Raw genomic sequence first — 23,814 nt, 5'->3', positions numbered from 1 at the left:
GGGCATGCAAACCACTCGGACATGCCCATCGGGCACCGGACCAGAAGCCAGTGGGGACAGCTCGCCCTGGACCACACCGGCACGCTCACGCTCGCTTTGCTCAAATCCTTTCTCAAAGATTTATTGAAAACTGAAACCACGGCGCACAGGATTACACTCGTACGGGGAAAGCAGGGTTTTATGACAAACATCGTGCCCAAGTCACATATTTTGCATACGACATGTTGAAAACGGGCTCGGGGACCTCCTGGACAAACCCATCCCCTCCCCAAACTGCTTTGGCTGCGCAATTAAAATACAAGGTCACCCACTGGGACAGATGAACAAAAACTTAAGAGTAACTACTGGCCATCAAGTAAAAAGATCAGTGAAATGTCACCATGAGCATTTCGGTCCTGCTCCCCACTCACACCGCGACCAGGGAAGGGCTCATTCTGTGATTTTTTTTTTTTTTTTAAATTTTAAAAACAAGTTGAAAAATTCAGTGGATTTAAGAAAAACAAGCCCTCGCCCTGTGTTCTCTGCTCCCTTGAAGCCTGGTCCGTGGCACTGTAGAAAGGGTGTTTCTACTACAGGTTTCTTACAATAATAAAAAAGGAGGGTGGCATAAGTTTGTCTCAAAAGCTGCTCTGGTGCCTCCCCTGTAGCCAGTGAAGAGGCAGTTTGTCACAGCCCCGCTTGCTGCAGCGAGATGCTATAAAACCCATTAACTTGTTCCATCCAGGTGAGCCTCCAGGCAGGTCTCCACCACAGCTTCGCTCCCCTAGTCAAAGGAGCAAGGACTTTTCCGAATGCATGATGGGTCTTCTGAGGAGGCTACGCGGAATGGGAACACCGCTGTTTTCTGTTGAATATGGAAAGCACTTAAAAAAAAAATAGAAGAAAGGGGTTGCTTCCATTCGCAGGGGAAGAGGGTTGCTTTGTCTTCTTGGTCTCTGATTTTATTTTACAGTCTGTAAAAATACTCTGTCTGTCCACATCCATTCACAATATAAAGGAGTAAAAAATATATATATAATATGGTTTATTTATACAGTTACACTTGCAAGGCAATCGATCCTCCGCCGGCCGGGCCCTTCTACCTCCAGATGCTCTGCCTGGTTGATACAACTGCAGGACAAGACAAAAACAACCTGAGTGACCCCATCACAGTGGGCGAGTGCTCACAAAAGGGGAACGGAAAACAGAACGCACAGTGCAAAGCCTGGACTGGGAGATGGACATGCAGACGCCGCAGCATCTGGCAAGACAGGGATGGACATTTCGGGCCGTGAGGAGGATGGCAGTAGGGTTTTGCCGAGGGGATGGTGGTGAGGGTGGGAACGGGATGTCAGGACGCAGGCAGCATTGCCACTGTGGGCAGGGACACCACAGCCTGCTTTTGCTGCACCTGAAAACGTGGTGTAAGGTGGAAGAGGGGTCACAGGAGGTGGAAACAGTTTTGGGGTGAACTGGTCCCAAGATGGAACAAAAGTGATGCCTGAAAAAGATGGGAGCCAAATCCTCCCCATCTTAACCCAAGTAAGGTCTTAGCCCCGGGCGCTGCGGGGTGGCAAGAGAGGGGATGAGGAGCATCCTCTGCATCTCCTGGTGGGGCAGAGAGCTGGACCGCCAGCGTGCCAGCCCCTGGCAGCAGAGCGGAGGCTGCCAGGGCGTAAGCGCTGCTCTTGCTAATGGCATCTATAAATAGCTCTGGCCTCCCGCTCCCCGTGCACGCTCGCTCTCTGCAGCCCGTTTTGGGCAGCAAAAGCCTCTCTCTCCTTCTCAGGCGTCGTCCCCAATGCAGCTCGCGCTGCCGGGGCCCGCTAGGACATACGCACCCTCAGGCTTCAGGCTGGACACCAGGGGGTCCGGCAAGGTCCGGGGGTGGCTGAGGAGCTGCTTGGTGCTGGCCCGCGGAGATGAGTCTGCGCCGGCGGCAGGAGGAAAACCTGTGGGATGGGGAAAACCGCCTGACTCAGGCAGGGCTTATGCCTCCCGTGCTTGCCAGGCATGGCCGCCGCAGTGCCACGGGGCAACCATGTCACCCCCCGGGTGCTCCTGAGGCGGAACGACTGGGTCCCTGTTTGCCCCCAGCCCCTTCCACAAGAGACCCCGCTGCCTCCTCTCATCCTTCCAACGATATGCACATGGCCCCCAGCACCACGCTTGCCCTTCCCTCGCCAAACACACAGAGGTCACGGGCAGCCAGAGCCCATCCCTGCCAGCCCACAGCCCCAGGGGCTAGTGCTGGCCCTCCGCCGCCTGCTTTTTGCCACCACCACCGTGGCGGCATGCAGCAGTGCTGCGAAGGAAGGCTCCCTGCGGCCGCCCCAGCCTCAAAAGCAGCAACACACAATTCGACCCTACGCATGGCTATGAGCAGCACTGAGGCTTAACAGCAAGGAGGCAGGAGCCCCGGGGCTGGAAAACCTGAGACTCCCCCCGGAGCGGTGAGTGACCGCTATGCCAGCACCAAAAACCCCATTCCTGCTGCCTAACCTCCGTGCCCAGTGCAGAACTGGCCAGCTTTGGGGCCAACCCCCTCGGAGGGGGAGGCAGAGAGTGGGCAGGGGTCCCACGGAGCAGCCCCCGCGGCCGAGCCAGCAGCAGCTTGCTGACCTCCGTTTCTCCGGCAGGCTGGCAGCTCGCGCGGGCTCGGCTCCGGCTGGGCATCCTCCTCGGACCTGGCCTGCAGGACGGTCAACGTGGCCCCCGTCTGCTGAATAAACTGCTGCAAATTACACTGCCTCAGCTCCTTATTTAACTCCTCCAGCTCTTGGGTCTGGGCCTGCAAAACACACACCGAGGTGGGGGACAGGGTGAGCTGCACGTTCCCCCCGGCGCCCCAAAATCAGCCGGCACACCTGCCCTGGGGCGGCTCCCCCAGCCAGGTCTCGCTGGGGAGACCCAGAGGACCTCGGGGGTACCCCTCTGCGAGGGCCCGCAGGAGGGCTTGCGGGGTGGCAGGGATGAGCAAGGCATTGTGTTGGGACCGGCCCCGCTTTGCCGCGTCTCCACAAGATGGTGTGAGCAGCCGTCAAACGGCGGCTGCTGCCAATGAGACGCTGAAGACGAGATGCTGGAAGCATGGGCACCCCGGGAAAGGGCGGCTACCACCGCCTGGCTGGGCAAAAGCTGCTCCCTGTTGTTCCACCGAAGGAGACCTGGTGGGTGGAGGGCAGGCATCATGCAGCGCCTGGACCCCCTGGTGCCGGGGGTCACCATGGCTCAGTCCCATGGCTGCCATCTCCACGCCACGCAGCCCCCCCGCAATGAGCCAGAGCCCCTGCACGGTCTAAAGGATTCCTGCACAGGCAGCATAAGGACCTTCACTATCCTCTTCCGCGACTCCTTTATCCAAGATGACATCAACCCTTGCACCAACACCACCCGCACGCAGACCATTTGCTCCGGCACCATCATCCGTGCTGCAGTGGGGCGATGCCGTGCTCCCCATGTACCAATCGGTAGAAGCCCCATCCCAAATGCAGCTTGCATGGAGACCAACGGGTGTGGTGGTGTCCCCCCTACAGCGGTCACTGCCACGGAGCCACCTCCGTGTACCCAGCCCTACGCCTGCCAGCCAGGTGAGGCAGGACCAACCCCACTCCTCCTGTCGGCCCCATGCCACTGGAAAGCTGGTCCCATTCCCTCCCAGAGGTCCCACCACCCCATGGCAGTGCTCAACCCGGTCCTATCTACCTGCAGGTTCCTTTCAGCTTCCTCCAGAGCCTTCTCCACACTGGCCAGGTTGCTCTCCAGCTGGGTGCCTTGCTTGACCTTGGCCTCCAGGTCCCTCTTCATCTTGGCAGCCATGTCCTCTAGCTCTGTGGGGTTGGGTACAGGAGTCTCCTTCCCCCTCTTGGCCCTCTCAGCCATCTCCCACTGGATCTCCTCCTGGAGGGCTTCAGTCCGGGCACTCAGCTCGTAGATCCTCCGGGTGTACTCCTCCAGGCTAGCCCGCAGGCTCCTAACCCGCTCCTGTCGCTCCCGCTCACACTCCTTCTCCAGCCGGAGCTCGCTCTGCCAAAACTCCTCCTCCCCCAGCTCTGTCTCATTCCTCCGCACCAGGTGCTCCAGGTAGAGGATCTCATCCTCTTGGCCAGCGAGCCGGCTGTGCTCCCAGAGCCGTAGGTCTGTCTCCAGGGTGTCGCCATGGGCCTCCAAGGAATGCAGCTGCTCCTGCTGCCGCAGCACCCTCCTGAACAGCTCCTCCTTGGAGGGCTGGACAACCCCACCACCATCCAAGTCCACCCCATCCCGCACTTGGTGCCTCCAGCGGCTCATGGAGAATGGGTCACCGGAGCCTGTAGGACCCAAGCTGAAGGTCATGGATTTTTTAGGCTCCCGGGAACGGGGTGCATCCATGCCGGCAGGCCGGGGCTTGATGGGCAAGCTGGCCCGGATGAATGTCCTCTCGGGGGCTTGGGGAGCGCCCTCCGAGGAGGGCCGCTCGGCCACGCTGGGGCCCGTCCGCCGCAGGACAAACTGCACGTCGTTGGCATACTGCCCGCACTTGGCCAGCGACTCCAAGGGGCACTCCAGCGGCAGCAGCTGCCGCTCCTTCTCCCGCAGCTTCTGCACCAGCACATAGCGGCCCGTCTGACCTGCCGGGAGGAGGGGAGCATGTCAGATGGGGAAAGCCACGGCCAGCAGCGGTCTGCCGAGGCTGCTGCCCCATGGGCAGTGGCTGGTGACATCGCCACCACCCCAGAGCAGGACCCCCACCCACCCAAGGCGTCCTCTCCCCAGGAAGCACCTGCAGATGGGGCATCCCCTCGGCACATGCTTCCCCCCGCGAAGGGGCATCCCCCCAGCAGACAGGGATGGCTCACCGATGGCCCGCGCCAAGGCAATGACCACTTCTTGGCACGTGGTTTGCTCTGAGACGCCGCAGACAACCCTCTGGATCCCATCGACCCAGACCTTCAGCTCCATCCCCACAGCTGCCAGGCCTCAGTTGTGCTGGGTCATTGCAGGACAGGCTGCCTGTGGGAGAAAAGAAAGCAGGTTTCCATCCCCAGCTGCTAATGAGGAATGCGAGACACTAAGAGCAGCATCATTAAATCATCTTTAATGCCAGCGTCCCATAAGGTGCATCCTAGACCAAGCAGTTGCTTGCTGCCGCCCTCCATCCATCTCTGCGTCTCTCCCTGTGCACGGATTGCATTTTTACTGGTATTATTAAAACACTGATGTTCATCAGTGCTTTTGGTGTCCCAAAAAGCACCCTACCTTTCCCCTCCCCCCCCCCCCCCCCCAGTCATGTCTGAGCAGTGGGTCCAAATCTTCCTGTGGTGGGAAGCGATGGGGTTTGTGTGCCTGCATGGTGCCTGGAAAAAGAAGCCCGTGTTATCTCTGCCATGAGTGCAGACTTTTAATGAGTTTGCCGCACTTTCACTGTGATTTCTCCAACAATTTGGCAGCATGGCACCAGAGGATTTTCTAAACAGTACTGGAAAAGGTGGAGAAACCACCGGCTACCCACCCTCGCAACAGGATATTGAGACAAGCTGTAGATACCACACATTTTAATCAATTTACCTCCATCTCAATTTATCAGAGAGCAAGTAAGAATTAAAATAAAGCCTCCTTCTGCACAAAAACATAACCAAAGGTGGGGTTTGGAAGGGGGAGCCAGGCACAAATGCCCACAGCAAAGCCCGGGCTCCCAGGAAATGCTCTGCCTAACACCAGGGCCCAGCCCAGCTCTCACCAGGCAGTTATTTCTCCTGTGTTAAAGTAACACTCATTAGCGCAGGTGAGCCCAACTCCTGCCTCTTCCAGCAGCTCAACAACTGCAACAGTCTTAAAAAAAAAAAAAAAAAAAAAAAAAAAAAAAAAAAAAAAGATACAGCACAAGGTGTAAAGAACTCAAATATTTGAGCTTATTGTGTTTTCAAACACTGTCTAAACAATGATCTATCTTTTTCCCCCCCTATAACACTGCTTTTTCTACATCAGGCTTGTCTGAAAGCCCTGGGTGGAGGAAGGTACATAGGAAATTCCAGGCCCTCCGTCCAGAGGGTCCCAAACTGTTTTCCCAACCTAATCCAGCTGGTTGCAGCCCCTCCATCCTTCGGCTCCAGCTCTCCCAAGTTCGCAGCCAGGCTGCGAGAAAGCCTGACTTCGGGTTAAACACCGCTTCTTGCTTATTTTCTGTAATCAAAGGGAGGGCTCGACGGGTTCTGCCTCCGGCGACAAGGGATTTTAGCCATAGTGCCAGAAAGGCAAGAAACCGGGGAAGATATGGCTTGGCGATGCTGCTTCTTGCGGGTGCTGGGTCCCCTGCCCAGGGTGCCAACCCCCTGCCCACCTGCGAATCACAGCACGGAGCGGCCACCGCGAATAGCTCTGTGCTGACCTCATGTTTGCCTTGGCTGGGTGGCCAGGAACAACCAGGGGTGGGGTGGGGGGGTGAAGGGCACCTTGGGCTCAGCCCCAACCTCCCTGTGAGCCCCAACCCACTAAAATTTTCAAGGTTTAGTCCAATTTTGTTTCAAAGCTGGGTTTTGGCACCGCTCCCACCACCCCGCGCATTCGAGGCTGCAGTCGGCCCCTGGCACGGAGCAAAGTCCAGGCGCTGCCGCTGCACCACCCAGCTCACCCTGAAGCCATCCGCACCCCCCCGGCACCCTAAAGCCAAATCTGGGGTGGCAACGCATCATGGGGAGCAAGGCCCCCACCCCAGCCAGGCACCCAGCTAGCACCCAACCCGATGTCCCCTGCCCCGACCCTGCGGGGAGGCCAGGAGCTTAAAAATCAATGAGAAAAAACCACCCAGCCAGCTGAGTCGCGCCGCACAGCCTCACCGCGCCCGAAGACTCCGGCATCGGCCTTGCAGTGCCAGGTGCGGAAGCGGGATGGCTGCCGGCACGCCGGTCCCAGGCGCCTGTCTGGGTTCAAACCCGGCACCAGCCTCCAGCACCGCCCCGGCCGGACGCCCTGGCAATCATTTACCAGCAGCCAGCACACAGCACACCACCGCCAGAACACGGGGAGTGGTGGTGGCCAGCTTCTCATCCCGGTGTGAGGGAAACCCCCCCCAAAGAGCAGTCGGCGCCACCCTCCCTGTTGCATTCCCCAGCACCCAAAAATCCGATAGTTTTTTTTCTTATTTCCTTAAATCCTTGCAAGCGCCAGATTAACCAATTGCTCGCCGTAACTCCCGCAGCTTTCTAGGGGTTGCCGTCCCCAGCTTGCTGCCAGACATAGGGTGTTATCTGCCCGCTTGCAAGGTGGTCAAGTCGGGCTAGGGGCTGCTTGCTCCTCTGCCTGCCCTCCTCATCCCTTCCCAGGGCAGCATCACCTCTCCCAGCCCACCAGCCCAGCTGCCCCTCTTCCCCAACGCCCTGGGCTCACAGAGGAGCTGATGGGATGAAGGCAACTCATCCTCGTCTGGGGCAGGGGGGGACCAGTGACGCTCCTCACACCCTCCAGCCCCTGTGCGGGGGTGACGTCATAACCCGCACACAGCATCTCGTCCCCAATGCCCCAGAAAAACCCACCCCAAAACCTCCACCTCGCCCCCAGCACCACCTCCGCTGCAGCCCCCCCTCTTTACCATCACTCCTAAGGCTCATGGCGGCCGTCTTGTTGCTCCACTTGCAGACATGACCCTGGCCCCAAACTTCACTGCTGACCCCCCGCTTTAATTAGCGGGTACCTTTGTTACACCACCAGGTAGCAAAAAGGGCTTTTTTTGGGGGACGCTGTTCTTGGGGAAGAAGTGCTTCTCATCAGGAGGCCGGTTTCCAGCTGCCTCTGTGTTTGCCCTCGGAGGTGACTTTGGTCGCGAACCCGGAGCGCAGGCAGCTGGCAGAGCCTGCCGCCTGCCCAAAAGCGGCACAGGGAAGGGAGCAGGGGGCTGTGGGCGCCAGGATGCACGACAGCCGCTCCTGAAAGCCACTCTCCTTTTATTCCTACACCCCCCACTACAGATATCTAAATTATTTTTATTGGAAGCAGATTAACAAAGCGACTAATTTTCTGCTCCCCTCCCCATGCGACGGGCCCTAAAATTGAGGGTAGGGATGATTCATACCACGACTTCCAACAAATTTCCTAACTGGGAGCTGAAATCTCAGACGCTGACACTAAAAAAGAATTTTTTTTTTTAATCTCAGATCTCGCAGCTTTGTTTCCTGGCACTGCTGCCTCCCAGCCTCCCCAGAGCTGCTGGGCTGAAGGAAGAGGAGACGAAGGAGAATTTCTGCACGTGCGGAAGGACGCACGTTTTGCACAGCTCCTGCAAACTGCCCTCTTGATGGCTGCCAGGACTCGCAAGGCTTCGGTGATCTCCCTGGACCTGAAATAATACTCGGCCAGCCAAGAAAACGGGCCGGCCACCCTCCTTATGGAAGTGTGGACCGTCACAGATTGGCAGGGACCCTCCCCTGTCCCCCACAGAGACTCCCAGAAGCTGAGACAGCACCTTCAGCCAAGGATTGCAAACACTTTGCAAGTGCCTTTCTCCCACATATTGCCACACACAAGAAAAAAAATATCTGGTTAGGAAAACCCCACCAGTTTTGCACCCAACAGCAAAATCACCTGCAACCCCAGTCACCTCTACCCGAGCTCCTAACAAGCACCATCTGGGACCAGCATGAAGATTTTGAGCCGAGCATCCCCTCAGCACCGTGGTTTCACCCATTTTGGGGGGTTCGCTCACCTCCCTCACTATGTCCACCCCCTGGCAGAGAGTTGGGTACCGGGCCGGGCAGGCAGGAGAGCAGTGACACAGGGAGAGCTTCCCAGCAAGCCTAATTAAAACTGCAAAAAGCCAGAAGACTAACCTTTCGGGTCAAGGCTTGGGCTGAGCGTAGGGTTCTGAAGACTCATAATTAATAAATAAAGATGTAGTTGTACGTGAGTGTAGGCTGTGATGAGCCCACCATCCAAGGAGGACTAAGGTGTCCACGGGACCAGCAGCTCTGCATCCCTTTGGATGTGCTCTGGGCGGATGCTGGGGTACTCTCGGTCATTTTGTTCCTGCTTTGAACCTGACTCTCTCAAGCCTCTCCCGCCTGCTGCTGGGGCGGATGCTCATCCCAGCTGTGTGCAGACACATGAGTGAAAAACCACAAACACTCAATACATGAGCAAACAGCAAGTGGGGAGTGGAGGATGGGTCCCGTGCCGCCATCCTGCATGCCAGAGTGCTGGCAGGTTGGCCATGACTCACTGCCCCGGATCAGCTGCTGTCATGACGCATACAGCAGCTATTTAATGCTTCCTGAGGTCCCTCCCCGCCCGAAGCACCGGGCTCAACTCCTGGGCATCAAAGGGAAGAGATGATACCTGCCCACGTAGGTAGGTGAAACATTGAAACGCTCCAGTGGGACAGAAGCCTTCCCCATTACTCAGGTGTCGATAGGCAACCCAACACAGAGAAGATCCACAAGGAACTGAAGCCTCCTGATAGTGCTCATCCTGCAGCAGGTTGGAGGGGGTGGGCCATGGTCCAGGCTCCCCTCCAGCCCATTGACGATGTCCTCCCACCTCAGGTCCCTCTTTTGGAGAGGCATCACCTGCCCCCAGGCTGAGGTGTCGCAGGGACAGAGCAGCTAGGCTTTCCACGCCACATCCATCCCAGGGCAGAAGATGACGCTGTGGCCAAGGGCTGAGGCCATGGCGAGGGTTGATGCCGTGGCACTTCCAGGCTGGCAGTTCCCATATCGGGTGGAGATGATGATCCATAGCTCTGAACGAGCTGTCCATGCAGCAGACTTCAGCAACCACCGATGCTCACTGCCACTGCAGCAGGGAGCACCAGCCAAAGCCCTGCCCGCAGCCACGTGGTGCAGGACCTTTCCACGGTGCCACACTCACTCTGAGGATGCTGATCCCATGATCCTGAAGGGACACCATCTCCAGGCCTGGTGCAAAGCAGCCAAGAGGGTCACGTACTAAAGAGGTCATTGTCCTCTCCTGCAGCACGGGGGCCATCAGAGCATGAGCAGGATACAGGTGCAGGGCTTCATCCCGGAGCAAAGAGCTGACAGGGGTTAAACAAACTCAGGAGGTGACAAACGAGTCCTACCAGGGCAGTCACAGCCCCGAGAGGCAGCTCTTCATCCTTCTGCTGTCACAGAAAACGTGTGCAAGCATTACTCACCCCCCAGGCCTATCAAAGCCACCAGCTCTTACGTAAGGCGGCCGCAAGCACCCAGGAGCACGGAAGCAGCATGCACAGGGCTCTAATTCACACCCAAGTGGCTTATTTAGCAGTGGCCACAATAGTCCCCGCATCCTTGGTCCACCCATCATGCCCTGTCCAGCTCCCTGCTCTACCATGGCATGCCTCACAACAAGCCCTAAAAATCAGCAAATTGCTGAAAAGAGCAATTTTGAAACTGCACGAGGGCTTTGCAGACTCTGTTTTTCTCTCCTCCTTCAGCTGGAGAAACCCCAGCTGGGAACAGAGGTAACCACTGCAAATGTGTCCTGAAGGTGCAGCTTTACTAGAGATGTGCAGACGGATCCCGGCCCACCTGCACCCCCAGACTCCATCGCACTTCAACAACAAGCAGCTTCTGCCGGGTACATCTTACGACACATAACGCACACTCAGCATCTGCAGAGGCTACATCCGTATTTCAAGGGCTTTTTGCACCCAAAGGAGATTGAAGGGGCAAGACCAGGAAAACTAAATCCCGTGGCACTCGCTTCGCTTGAGAGCTGAAGCCCCACTTGAGCATGAAGCCACAGCGCACTGCTGAAGTCACCCAGCACCCCAAGGGGGATGTGTCCCACGCATCAGGAGCTTGCAGGAACTGCTCACGAAACAGATTTCTGGAGATCCATAAGCACCATCCCAGCAACCCTGCAGTAAGAGCGAAATAGAGGCGTGGGGATTTTCTGCTCCACTTCCTCCCCGTAATTACAGACCCACACTAACGTGCCTGGGGCACACTGGCGAGGCTGGCCGATGCCGAGCAGACTGGGAAGGGCCAGGGACAAATCCCACCCAGGGCTGCAACGCGGGATGGGCCTCAGGGTGACAGCCTTCTGCAAGGATTTAGGGGAGAAAGGCTCATGCCCCAGCCGATGCAGAAGCAGCTCACCCCATCCCAGCTCCCCCTGCGCGGATTTCTCTCACCATTTCTTCCACCCAAGCTTTTGGGTCTGCTACAGCATCGGACCCACACGAAGACTTCACAAACAGCACTGGGAAGGAGGTGGGGAGCTTTCTTCCCCCCTCTTAAACAAGCCAAGGTCTGTGGCCACAGCAGGCCAGCACCGAGAGCAGGTTGAAAAATCAAGGATCGCGGGCAGCGATGACACTTCAGAGATGTTTACCAGCCAGTCCACCCTGCAGATCAGCAACAAAGCAAAAGCTCATTATAAATTAAAAGAAGCAAAAGAGCCCCCTCCACCTACTGCACACACTCACGTTACAGCATTTCGGCCAGGAAGGGGAAGGATCATCTTCCCCGCCTCATGCATCGTATTTCTGCCTTGCAGCACTAAAGGTTACCATCCATGGAGGAAGAAGAGCTGGTGAGGCCGGTTAGTAAAGTCAGAGGATGGAGGTTGGCGAGAAAAACATTAGCAGCACCTGCTATTGCTGTAACCATTACCAGACCCACAAGTAAACAGCACCTTCATGAAAACAGCTGGGAGTAAATTCATAGTTTCTTCTCAAGCAGGGGAAAAGCAAAATTAGCAACAATACGTAGATTAGAGGGGAAAGAGGAAAAGCTCTTGCACTGCCGTGCTCCTTTTTTCTTGTGCAATTGCACCCCCCTGGACACCGAGCCCAGGAGGGGCTGAGGAAGTATTTAGGTGTCCAACTCCCAGTACAGGGGCAAGGCAGGGTGTAGGTACCTTCGGGCTCTAGGCTGACCTAGGTCAGCCATGAGGATTAGAGGTTGGACTTAAACACCTTTCAGGGCTGAGTCTTCCCCACAATTTTTCTCCCAAACTATTGCCTTTATTTTTAATAAATAAAAAAAAAAAAATTTGGTCCTCACTTTTCAGCCGCCAAGGCACTGCTGTACCTGCAGCCGCTGCCCAGCTGCGAGCCCCAGCGCAGCAGCTCAAGGATGCCCAAATGCTCCTTGTCTTCAGGGGATGACTCACAATCCAGCTCTTCAAAGCCAAGCTCCGAGGGGTATTTGCCAGACCATCCGCACAGAAGCACAACCTGGCACGCACCTATCAGCAGGTGCAGCATCTCCGCTGCGTTGATCTTCCACAGCGGTCATCAGCGAAAGCATAATGCAGCTTGTGAATGTTCCCCCACTACTACACACAGGCCATTCCCCAGGTCGGAACACAGCTTGTATTTCTCATTACATGGGACGCAGGAGGAATGCTGCAAATCTGGAGATGCAAGAGCCTGTTCAAGCCTTGGAAACACTCTGAAGTACCCAAGTTACCTGCTTTCTCCTCCCCATTCAAAGAGGAGGAGCGTTTCAATTTCCTCCAATTTTCCATTTTTCCCCCTCCAACGCCAAGACCAAAGTGGGGAAAACGCAACCAATGAGCCACCTCTCCCAATGCTTCCAGAAATGACCCCCAAAGTGCAGCTTCCTTGTGATGCTCACCTGGTCTAGACCAGAGGACGAGATACACCTTGGCCACCTACTAGGCAAGCAGAGACAGGCACTGACCTGTCGCTCTCCCCGTGTAATCTCAGAGAGATCAAGAATTTCATTTCCATAGAATTACAGGAAAATTCAGGCTCTGATTCCTCCTCTATGAGTAGGATCAGGGACATGAAAAAGCCAAATGGTCTACAAATATTCTCCCTCCAACCTGCCTTCCAGCCTCCTTCAGAAGAGCTAGCAGCAGCCACCAGTAATCCTCTTTCCCCTCTAATTCTCATCCTAGGGGAGAGGGCAATTAACAAATTAGCAAATGCAAAACCAGGGATAAACCTTCCAGATTTTATTTTCCATTTCCAGAATAACTCACAGTTTCCTACCCTGCTTCGGAAATCGGCCACTCGCCAGGGATGCACTGCTGGCTCTCCGGAGGAGAGGATGCATTAATGAATATGCAGGTGCATGCCGCCATGGATATTTATTTATAACTCTAAGATTAAAAAGGCCTTTAATGACCATTTGCCAAGAGCTGAAATCACTCCTTTCTTTCCTCTCACACATACACAGATGCAGTGTCAAATAAACAAGAGACCCAGCATTAATCCAGACCTTTGATAAGACACTTGGGTATTTCAGAAGTCTGCCTTCACACTACCTGGAACACAATTAATTAGGCAGAGGTGCTATCAATCCCCACCTGAACCCACCCAGGGATAATAAGCTCCTTAAAGCACTAACATGAAGGCACATCTCTGAAGAGGCAACTCAGTCCCCTATCTGGCACCAAAATGCAATGGGCCGTCCGTCAGGGGTACAAGTCACTGTCCTTCAACAAGCAATGGAGACCATGGCTGCATGACCAACTTTAATGCCTGAAACCGCCTTGCTGGGAGGTGGTGAACCTCTGGCCGAAGGGGTTTTGATGCCAGCAATGGGCTCCACCTCCCGCTCCACATGCAGGTGCCCTCCTTCCCAATGCTGGGGGTCGGGTGCTCTGCCAGCACTCACTGATACCCCAAGGACCAAGATGGGATGGGAACCAGTGCCGGGGACTGCACAGGCCCTCCCGCCTGCGCAGAGAGGGAGATGCAACAAAAATATCTTCATTTTTCAGAAGCATTTAGGAGCTTAGTCCTCAGGCAAATCATGCTCACCTGGGGTCGCTTTGGGGAAACTCAGCCTTTTGAGCCTCGTACCCCAACTTCTTTATACTTCCAGGTCACTAAAAAGCCAAATGAAGTCAAAGAGGGCAGCACCAAGTCCAACATTGCAGCCTAGGCAATCCTCAAATTGCATTAATATACTCCAAAAGCCACTTGAAGCAAACTAGATTTGAGGGACAACTAGTCCTCAGCGTGCAGCATCTCAAAAGACACAAAGCAATGTTGTTTCTAGTGCATCCATTCCCGGGTCCCAGCGATATTTCTCTGCCAGAGTGGGTGAGCAAGCGTGCTTCCACAACATAAGATGCTGAGTTTGTAAGATTGTTTAAAAGACTAGAAAGAGCAATAGAAAAGGACTTTTTAAAAAAACAACCAACCAACCTGCCCTGCAGGAATCCTTTCTGTGGTACAAATCCCTGCACAGATACAGCTTTTTTCCCTACTGATGGTGGGGCAGGTGGGAACACTTTGGACCGGGTATGACACGGTAGAACCTGGTGCCCAGGCTGGGTTAGCCCTGGGAAACCCTCACAGAGCCACCCCTTTGGGATGGGACCTCCAGAACTCGACGAGCTGCCCTGAGGAAGCCTCGTCCCAGAGAAATCAGGGCAGGTAGGAGAAGAAGGAGAGACGTCCTCGGAGCAAGCCTGGGAAACACCTGACTTTCTACAGGCACAAACCATTAAGCAAAGACCTGGATGCACTGGTCAAGAGCCCAAGGAGACTATGAGCTGCTTTCTGACAATTAATCAAGCTCAAGTTGTCCCTCGGAGAAGCAGGGGGGGTTCTCATCGCAGGAACCAGCCAGCACCAGTCACGACACGCAAAGAGGTAAAAGCACATCGCCTGGTCTGCCCAGCCTTCCCACTGCAAGCATGTTCAGCTCTTTGCAGAAAGCAGCACTGCCACCTCCCAACATTGCCAGAACTTGGAAAAGAAAATAAAAAAAATCAGCATGTGAAAACAGCAGCCACAAAGTCTCCAAAAAAACCAACCCAACCCATCGTTATTCTTATCGAGAGACGTCTGTGGTGTTCATCCAACACCCTGCATACCACCAGCCACCTCGGGCAAGCATCCAGAGGCAGAGACCAGCTCCATGCTGTGCACTCAAACCTCCCGGGGAAAGCGATATTCCCAGCAGGAATCATTAAACCAGCAAGAACCCTAAAAAACTCTCTCCCCGCGATCCCTCAGCCAGGCAGCTTCACAACATCAGCTGGGTGCTCCCAGCCCTTGCCAACGGCTTCCCCAGGCTGGCAGGAAAAGCAGGGAGCAATGGGAAGGAGGCTGCCACTCACCGGGCTTCTCTGCTGACCCAGATACTTTCCCATAGGTTGCTACAGGCACCTCCAAAGGCCCTGTGCTGAGAGGCACAGTGCTAGGTCTAACATAATGGGGGACCTCCACAGGGGACTCTGGACCCCAAAAAGAAGTTGAGAGCACTGCAGCATCCCATTGCCAGTCCTCCCAATTACGCAGCAGGCACTTGGGGGTACACGGGGAGGTCTGAGTACGTGGCTCCTAAGACCAAGAGCTCCAGCAGGTCCTACACTGCACAGGGTTACAAAGCAGCAGGGGAAGCCTTCCCAAATTCAGGCAGTGCTCGACTGCCCCAAAGTTTCCAGCTCAGGGCTGATCCACCCATGTCTTCAAGTGAGAAGTGTTGCTTTCTTTTTTTGAAGCAACGAGTTATTCTACACGACTAGCCTGGGGCAGCTGGACTCACCCCAGCCCTCAAGAAAGTGCTGACTCCAGTCCACAAAAAGCCAGATAATCAGCTGCTTTTAGAAGCTCATGAACTTGGCATGTGAAAAATGGAAGGACATAAAATTGTTAGCAATTATTTACAATAATAGGATTTTGTTAAAAACCTTCTGTAGAGACACGCTTATGCCTTAATTTGACTACACAGGTTTACAAAAGCATAGACAAGTTGGGACAGATGAAGGAACATCCCTTAAAAAGATGCTCTTAAAAATGCATGCACACAGAGCTAATACTCAAAAGGTCCCTCACGCCTTCATTTAAACCTGGGCATAGAGCAGCCCATCATCAAGCAGCACCTGGATCTCTTTCTAGCTCACCACAGTGTCCGACACCGCACAACTCAAGGAAATACTCTGCTCCGAAGCCTTAGCACGCACATCGTGTCCTCCCAGCCACGGAGGATCAACCCCTTGTCTGGATTTGGTCCTAAAGCATCACCACCTCTGGCACATGGGGACACAGCAGAACATGGGCTTGGGTCATTTCCAAAGCAACCAGTAGAGGTTTTTCCCCACAGAAGACACAAATGGGACAGGGCAGAGGGGCATTGAAAAATATGGATGAAATGAACCAGAAGGGACCCTAGCAGATGCACCCGGACAACATTTCTCTGCATGACGGTGAAGGCAACCGCGACAATGTCTCCATTATGGAGGTGGACAACACATATGTTGCCGGAGCAGACCAGCTCCCACCCAACCCCATTTTACATCCAGTCCCCAAAATACATCGGCACAGAAGCTCCTCTATTTGCCTGGGCGCACTAAATCCCTGTATCTTCAGCAATTACACCACGCTACCTTTTTTGGTCAAGTCATCTTTCAAAGTGCAGGGAAGGGAGCACCATGGGATGACTCAGACCGGCCACTGCCGCACCGCTCTGTCCGGCTGCCACCCGCTGCTGGAAGGTTTGGTCAAGCCTGGCAAGATCCCCAGCATGCTCGCTGGGGCCTGCAGGTATCCAAAGCTACCAAGCACCTGAGCACAGCCATAACTCGCTTTTCTTAAGCATAAGGAAAAAAAAAGAATTTAAAATAAATCAGACCTAGTTCTTAAGTTGTTTTATTCGCCCAGGGTCAGACTGTTGCTCAGATCCCCCTGGTCAAGCCCTGTGTAGAGCTAACTCCCATGTCTCCCTCGTACTTATTTGCGAAGAGGTTTATTTTTCAGACCGACCAGCACCCCTTTGCCAGGAGATTTCAGAGTGCAGGACTGCCAGACCCACAGCGCTCAATGCTGCAGGGTGCTGGGCACCCGCAGGTGCTGCAGGTCACGCTCCCCGGCCTTGCAGCTTTCTATGAAAAGGTGGAAGAAACGCTTTAGGAAGATGTATGCACTGGGGGGGGGGGGGGAGGGGGAAATTTCCATGCTATTTCTTTCCAGAGGGCGTGGGGAAGCCAGCGGAGCTACGCTGCAAGGGAGACCAGGCGCCTTGCTCTGGCTCTCCCGGCAGATAACCGGGATGCGGGAGCATTCCTGGCATTCCAGCGGCACCAGCAGAAGGTAAGAGCATCCCCCCTTCCCCACAGCCCCTTCCCGAGCAGGCACCGCCAGCACTGCCCGGGAAGGAAGGCAAGCAGCATTCGGACACGCTTCCTGCTCGTAACCGCCGCAGATACAGCATGTGCACGCACGCGTGTGCTCTCCTGTCCCCACGAAGAGCCGCAGCTCTCGGTGCCTGAGGAGCGTGACCCTGCAAGGCAGGCGGACGGGCGCGTGCGGCATCGTTGCCCCGATCCAGCACCTTGCCATCTCACCGCTGAGCTCTGGCGGTCATGCTGCCACATGTTCCCGGGGCCCGGGGGTCCGGCAAGTCTCGGCAGAGCACTGAGCCGGGGCCCGCAAGCGTGCCGTTAGCACCGGCGTCCCTGGGAGCGGGCCCTGGTTTACTGCGAGGCACAGCCAGCGCTCCCATCTCACCTCTTCAGATCGTTTCTCACCTGTTTCCACCTGCCTCTTCCTCATTTCTCCCCAGACCAGCCATCCCGAGGGGAGTGCCGTGGGCTGTGCTGGAGACAGCCGCTCTGTCTGAGCGAGAAGCGTACGGCCATGACCCCTTCCTCCATGCAATACCACCCTCAAACCCACGTCTGGGTTTTTAACCTGCAGTGGGGTTTTTAACAACGTGCCACTACAAAGTGCTGTCGCGGGGCAGGGAAAAAACGAGGGAGTGGAGCTTCCCCTCCCACCCGCAGCAGGCCACAAGCAGAGCTACAAAACAACCTGCCGGCAGAGTTCACAGAAGGCATCAGAAGTATGCGGCGAGGAGCCAGGCTCTTATTGAGGAATTCAAGCCCTCTTCTCAGGGAGCCAGGGAAGGACGGACAGCTCTGCGCGTGGGTGCAGACTGCCAGGGCAGGCTCCCGGTGCGGGCAGTCGAGACCCCAGACCACCTCAGCTGCTCTAGCCAGCATCTTCAGTGCTAAGCGGGACTGCGACGCTGCTCCTTCGAGTGGGGCTTGGGTGGGCCGTGGTGGTGGCAAGAGCTGCTGGGGATGCTGGTGCCAGCTCCCAGTGCCCCGGGCAGGCGGGAGGCAGAGCCTCCCGGTGCTCGACCAGCCGGGACACGACCAGCGCGGCACTGGGCGGGTGGCAAAGGGGCTTGGGGTCTCGCCAGTGTAAAAGCCGCCCCCAGCCGCCCCAGCCTAGGCTCCCGTTAAGCGCCGTGGGGTTCCGCAGGCGCTCTGCCCGCCGGCTACCCCCTCGTCGCACGCCCGGGCGGATCGCTGCCCCTCGCAGCCCCGAAATAACGGGGTCACTCCCGGCGGGCCCTGCCAGGCGGGCGAGGCGCCGGCTGTCCCGGTACGGCTCGCTCCGGGGAGACCCGTAGCCAGCGGCCCCGCCACCGCAGCAGCAGCAGCCACCCCCTCCGGGGGCGCCGGGCCGGCCGCGGGCAGGGCCGCGCCGCGCCCCGGTGCTGCAAAGCGGCGGCGGCGCCTCGCCGGGAGGCCCGGCCCGGCCCCACCGCACCGGCGCGCACTCACCTGCCGCCGGCCCGGCTGCGGCCACGGCTCCTCCCTCCGGCGGCCGCGCCGCGCCGCGCCGCTCCGATCCGGTCCCGCCGCTCCGATCCGCAGCGCTGAGCCGCCTCGACCTGCAGTCCCGCCCCGCCCCCTCCCGAGGCCCCGCCCCCGCCGGGCCCGCCCCCCGCCGGCCCCGCCCCCGGGCCAGGTGAGCACCGCCCCTCCCCCCGCGCCCAGCGCCCCGAAGCCTGGCAGTCTCCGTGGGTTTTAAAAAAAAAGGAGTCTCAATTTCTCCTTTTTAAAAGAGAAGTCTTAATTTTTTTAAAAGCCTTTAACTTCCCCTCTTTAAATTCTCCATTTTAAAAAAAGTTTTAAATTCTCCTTTAAAATAAAAAGCCTTAAATTCTCCTGTTTGTTTTTTAAAAAAGAGAACTTAAATTGTCCTTTTCCCCCCAAAGTCTTGAATTATCTTTTTAAAACAACCCCACTCTTAAGAAAAACACTTTTTTAAAAAAAGTGTTAAATTCTCCTTTTATTTAAAAAAAAGGCCTTAAATTATATATATGAAAAAAAAGCCTTAAATCATCATGTTTTTCAAAAGAAGTCTTCAATTCTCCCTTTTTTACACACACACCCCCCCCAACCCGCAGAGCACTTCTCTGCCCCCAGCCCCCGGTGCCGTTGGGCCATGTGGCCAGGCTTGCTCCCGGCTGGAAGCACGCCAAAGCATGCCACAGCACCTAAGCACCCACAGCAGGGCCCGGACCCCCACCTGCCTGGGCAGGTGCCCTGGTGGGAGGGGGGAAACAACCCCTTTTCGGAGTGGAAACCCCCTTTCAGACAGCCGGGGGCTCCGTAACCGCAGAGCGGCAACGGCAGGGAGACAGGTTCAGCCGGTTTGGGAAGAAGCAGGTGCCTGCTGCTGTGCCAGAGGCTTTGGGAACTCCTTACCTCCTCCCTCCACCTGCTTTTCCCATCCTAGCTCCCAAAATCACCCACCGGAAAGCTCTCCTGCCTTGCACACCGATGCCCTTCCTCCATGGCCCGCCAAACAATGAGGACAACCGTGGTGGCATCAGCCTCGGCATCCTATCCTGGCTGTCTCCACTGGCGAGGGTGCTCCAGCCATGCCCATGCTGGTGCAACCCCAGTGCCAAGCATCTCCAGCAGTGGGGCGGACACACAGTTACCTTTATATTTCCTTATCCAGAAGCTCTTGTGAAATGTCCTAGCACCCATGAGAAAGCATAACCCACCAATCAGACCATGGGTCCCAAGGTGTCTGCTCTAAAACGGATCTTAGGGCTGCTGCTCCATCACAGAATATGTATTAACTTTTAATTTCTAACGTGTGTCAGAAAAACCCCCATCTCCCATGGACCTCGTCAGGTTTACAATATCCTTAACTACTTGCTTCTCCGCATGCGAGCTGCTGGGATTAGGAGGTGATGCACCACGTGAGTATGTAGCTGTCACTCGGCAGCTTTAATTGGGTTTTTAAATGAAGTTTTCTGTTGTTCTGACATATTCCTCACAATTACGATCTCCTAAAATCAGATAATAGATCTGGCACTCCGTAACATGGACCATGCCCTGGAGACCTTGCAGCGCAAGAGGAACAAAGATCTATATAAGAAAACAACAAAAGCTGTTCTCAGGAGATACATATCTTATTTATTAGCTTGGATACTCTTCTGAGATCCTAATCAGACACAAACTGAGCAGAGGTTCATTTGCCACTAGCAAGGAGGGTTGTCTTTCTTTTAATAAAAAGATTTTGAGTTTTAAATCTTTCTCCCTTTAGCAGCTTGTAAAAAGACTGGAAATCTCTTTTCACTCATAAAGGTAAATCTATTACTGTGAAAAACAAACAAACCTCTAACTCTGCACCCACATGTCTGTGTGATCCCCTGATCCCCCATCCTACAGAGAGTTCTCCACGTCTTCCGTCAACTGAGGGGTGAAAGTGTCTAGGGGATAGTTTCATACTGGTGACCTCTTCCAGACTGGCTACTCATGGACCACCTCCTCCAACTCTTGCAGTGTCTCAGCCCACCTGCAGATTTATTCCCGAAGCTCAGAAGCTCCTGTGGTGCCGAGGCCATCTTCAGGGACTGACCCAGGAAATGTGACTGAGCTGATTTTCTGGGTTTGTGCTTGCCGGTTCCTCGCTGGGTTTTCCAACGATGCATCTTGAAGTTTTGAAAAGTCACATGCTAACAGCAGACTGAGCAGCTAAGCTGCTTTCAGGAGGAGAGTGGAACTATCTCCGCATCCTGAGCAGCTGAATTACATCCAAGCAGGTTGTTTGGTCTCTCCCAGCAGCCTCCCTATTGCAGATGAGATAGTAACCTTATCTGAGTTTTCCCAAAGCAGATGATGCTGTCTTGCTGATGGGCTCAGGAGTGCAACAGGAGGAGTCCTTGCTCTGAGGCTTCTTAAGATACAGAATGTTTGCACAAAGAACCTCCTTATAAGTACAGATGTACCGTGCACTAGCAGCAGGTCATCATCTCGTGACCAGCTATAACTTCTCTTAACAGAGCACATCCCCACTGAGACAGCTACCCAAGCCAGCAGTGTTAGCCCACGCTGTACTGTGGCACTGCATGATCAGTGTGGGGGATGAGGGGAAAACAGGTATTTGAGGCATCAGAATGTGCAGAGCTGTTGTTTTTTGGCTTTGTGCTAAAAGCCAAAACCCTCTGAGCTGTTGATGGAGGGGAGGGTAGAGGAAAGTTTCTTTTTGAGGCCCATTTCCAAAAAGAAAGGGTGAGAAGTCAGAGTTTCAGAGATGCTCCACATCCACTGGTCTCCACAGGAGCTTGATGTGGTCAGCATCACAGCTATCAAACCTTCTTGCCTACCTGAATGTCACCTGTTCTTTCACCATCTCCCACCAGGCACTGCCAGAGGCAGGAGCTGCAGTCCCCTTCCTCCTGGGGGACAAGGGCTGCACGGTACCCATGGTGCTTTCCTCTCCTTCTCCCCTTGCTGTGGACTCCTTGAGACCTTGTGAACATGCCTCCGGACCTCACGAGCCTCAGAAAATGCGTCAGTCGTCATTCTTTCCTAAAACATGTGCCACAGAGAAATTACCCAGTGCATCCCTTGCCTGGCTCAGCACACAGAAGGGCACGTTACCCCCAGAAGACGAGCTTCCCTCTCAAACAAAGACAACTGCCCCCAAAATCCCAGCATTTCCAGGGCAGTCCTTGCACCGGGAGAGAAAAGTGGCCAGTACCATACGGCATGTTGACCTTCTCTTCTGGCAAACACCCCCTCCCACCTCAAGAGCTGTAATTCAAAGCCAGAATTAAGGACCTATAAATATAAAAATTACACCTATTATTACAAATATATATAGATTAAAAATATTTTTTATATATATGTAGTATACATACAGGAGTACTGCCTCCTGTTGCTCAGCGTGTACTTGTAGCAGGGTTGGGAAGTGCCTATTGACCCTTTCAGCACTCTTAGGACTTCGGGAAAATTTGGAGGATGTGAAGTTTTTCCAGGTTTCTTTGGAAGGTTTTGAACCCACCACTGTTTTTCTGGCAAGGGTTTTATTATGCAACCATACACTGTTTTGCTAAGAGACAGAAGATGCTGCCTCAAGGGTAACAAAAGGGCTTGTCTGGAAGAATTTTTTCCTCTGTTTCTAGGACAACAAGAGACATAAGAAAGAAAAGATGCTGCAGCATCATGGGAAAGCTGAATCGGGGCTCAGCACCGCAGAGCTACTGCAGCTGACTGCCAACATATCCCCGTCTGTGCCCTGCCTATCTCACCTGCAGCCCTGCTTGGGTTAGGGCTTGCAGGAAGGAGAGACCTTGGGCTGGTGGGAAGACTAGCCATTGTCCTTCAAGGGCAGGCCTTCTGGCCTCTGAAATTTGATACATTTCTTGTCCTCCTGCTTTATTCAATGAAATAGTCATTCTGCTTCTGCAGCAAGACTGCAAAAGTTGATGAGCACTTGTCTCCCATGGCTGCAACAGGAACGGGGATACTCAACAGCAGCCTGCAGGACTGCAGCCCTGGACAGTAAACCTTTTGGCTACGCTGTCTTCTTACGTATTTGGATTGCATCTCACAGGCATACAGCACTTTTCCAAAAACATCAGCAGCAGCTGCAACGTGTGCATGTGCCTACCCGCTTTCCACACCTATGGTGGTGGGAGCTGTGAAGGGAGATGACCTGTAAAGGGTCTCGTGAAAAGTGGTGCCCAGGAGACTCATGGTACAGACAAATGGGAGGCAAGTGGAAAGGCAGCATTGTAAAAACTCATGATGGGGTCAGAGCCAGAAATCTCAGGTCCTTACATCCTGCCAAAACCTGTGTTGCCTGCTCTTTGCTAGAACGGCTCTTGCAAAACCTCCAAACCAGCAAAATCTGCCTTCAAAGTGGAAGCAAATTACTCAAAGTGCAGAGCAGGGCTCTTGCTTATCCCTTTTGCAATAAAAAGTAGAAAAAAAAGAGGTGTAGTTAGGTTTGAGCTCCCGGGTTCCATCCAGTGTCCCCAGGGGAGAGCGTGGCTGGGTCATTACAGCTTCATCACCTTTCCCCACTACAACAGCGAGCTGAGCCATGTGATACCGGGAACGGGTGAGGAAGAAACAGCCGAAGCAATGGTGGATGGATGTGAGGAGAGAGAAAATGGACGGCAGAAACAGAATGGTGAGAGGACAATGGAGTCAGGAGGAGAAAGGACGCCCAGGGCACATCCCTCAAGCTTTTATTTCCCATCCAGGTGCTGGGTAGGGTCCTCAAGATCTGCCTTTTGCCTAGGAAATAGCCCCATTAATTATGACTGTCGAGTATGGGAATGCAACATCTCTTTCCCACTCTGCTGCTGGGGGAGCCTGCGACCCAAGCTGTCAGGGTTTCCCAAGCATTTAGCAGTGTGGTCATGCTAATTTAGTTCGGGTTTTTCAAAGGTTTGCCAGGAAAAGTCCTCTCCTTCCCAGAGGCATTGAAAGTTTTGACCTCCTGACCCTTCCTTTTACCAGGAGGTTCAAAAGCAGCATTGCAGCTGTTAAAGTTTTTCTTCATGCCTCAGTGATTCTCTGATGGTGGACCAAGCTGGTGTTTATCTAGGCTTGACCTCTCTTTTTTGAGCCCAGAGATGTCTCTTTCTTGCAGTGCGACAGGCAGGGCAGTGCTGGAAACCTCCCTGCCTTGCCATTCATTCCCTCCCTGTGTGCAAATGCTCTGGTACCCGTTACTAATCCATCCCCCACCAGGAACTGGGGTTCCCGGCACTGATCCCATTTGTCCATCAAGCTGCAGAATCATTTACATTTAATCCACCGTGACTTGTCTATGAAACATGACCCTCCTCCTGCTCTGATGCTGGCATCCATTTGGCTTCCAAAAGT

The 23,814-nt window shown here is 54.6% G+C and overlaps 1 protein-coding gene across 5 annotated transcripts in view; it reads right to left on the bottom strand.

The window, feature by feature from the left end:
* Positions 1-105: 105 nt before the first annotated feature.
* The window catches only part of RASSF7 (Ras association domain family member 7), a 35,185-nt gene continuing 11,476 nt past the window's right edge, over positions 106-23,814 (bottom strand). Inside the window, exons 1-6 of one of the 5 annotated variants that reach the window (XM_075426399.1) lie at positions 18,454-18,541; positions 4,818-4,971; positions 3,685-4,589; positions 2,602-2,770; positions 1,821-1,931; positions 106-1,110 (exon numbers count right to left, since the gene is read on the bottom strand). In XM_075426399.1, coding sequence (XP_075282514.1) covers positions 1,079-1,110; positions 1,821-1,931; positions 2,602-2,770; positions 3,685-4,589; positions 4,818-4,920 — 1,320 coding nt within the window. In that variant the 5' untranslated portion in view covers positions 4,921-4,971; positions 18,454-18,541 and the 3' untranslated portion in view covers positions 106-1,078. Of the gene's footprint in view, positions 1,111-1,820; positions 1,932-2,601; positions 2,771-3,684; positions 4,590-4,817; positions 4,972-6,794; positions 6,900-7,546; positions 7,580-18,453; positions 18,542-23,814 lie in introns of those variants that run through there. The other 4 variants (XM_075426402.1, XM_075426400.1, XM_075426401.1 and 1 more) reach the window with 4 other exon arrangements.

The sequence above is a fragment of the Opisthocomus hoazin genome, chromosome 7 (genome assembly GCF_030867145.1).
Source record: "Opisthocomus hoazin isolate bOpiHoa1 chromosome 7, bOpiHoa1.hap1, whole genome shotgun sequence".
In the NCBI taxonomy this organism is placed as follows: Eukaryota; Metazoa; Chordata; class Aves; order Opisthocomiformes; family Opisthocomidae; genus Opisthocomus; species Opisthocomus hoazin.
This window is presented reverse-complemented; position numbering and strand designations above follow the sequence as displayed.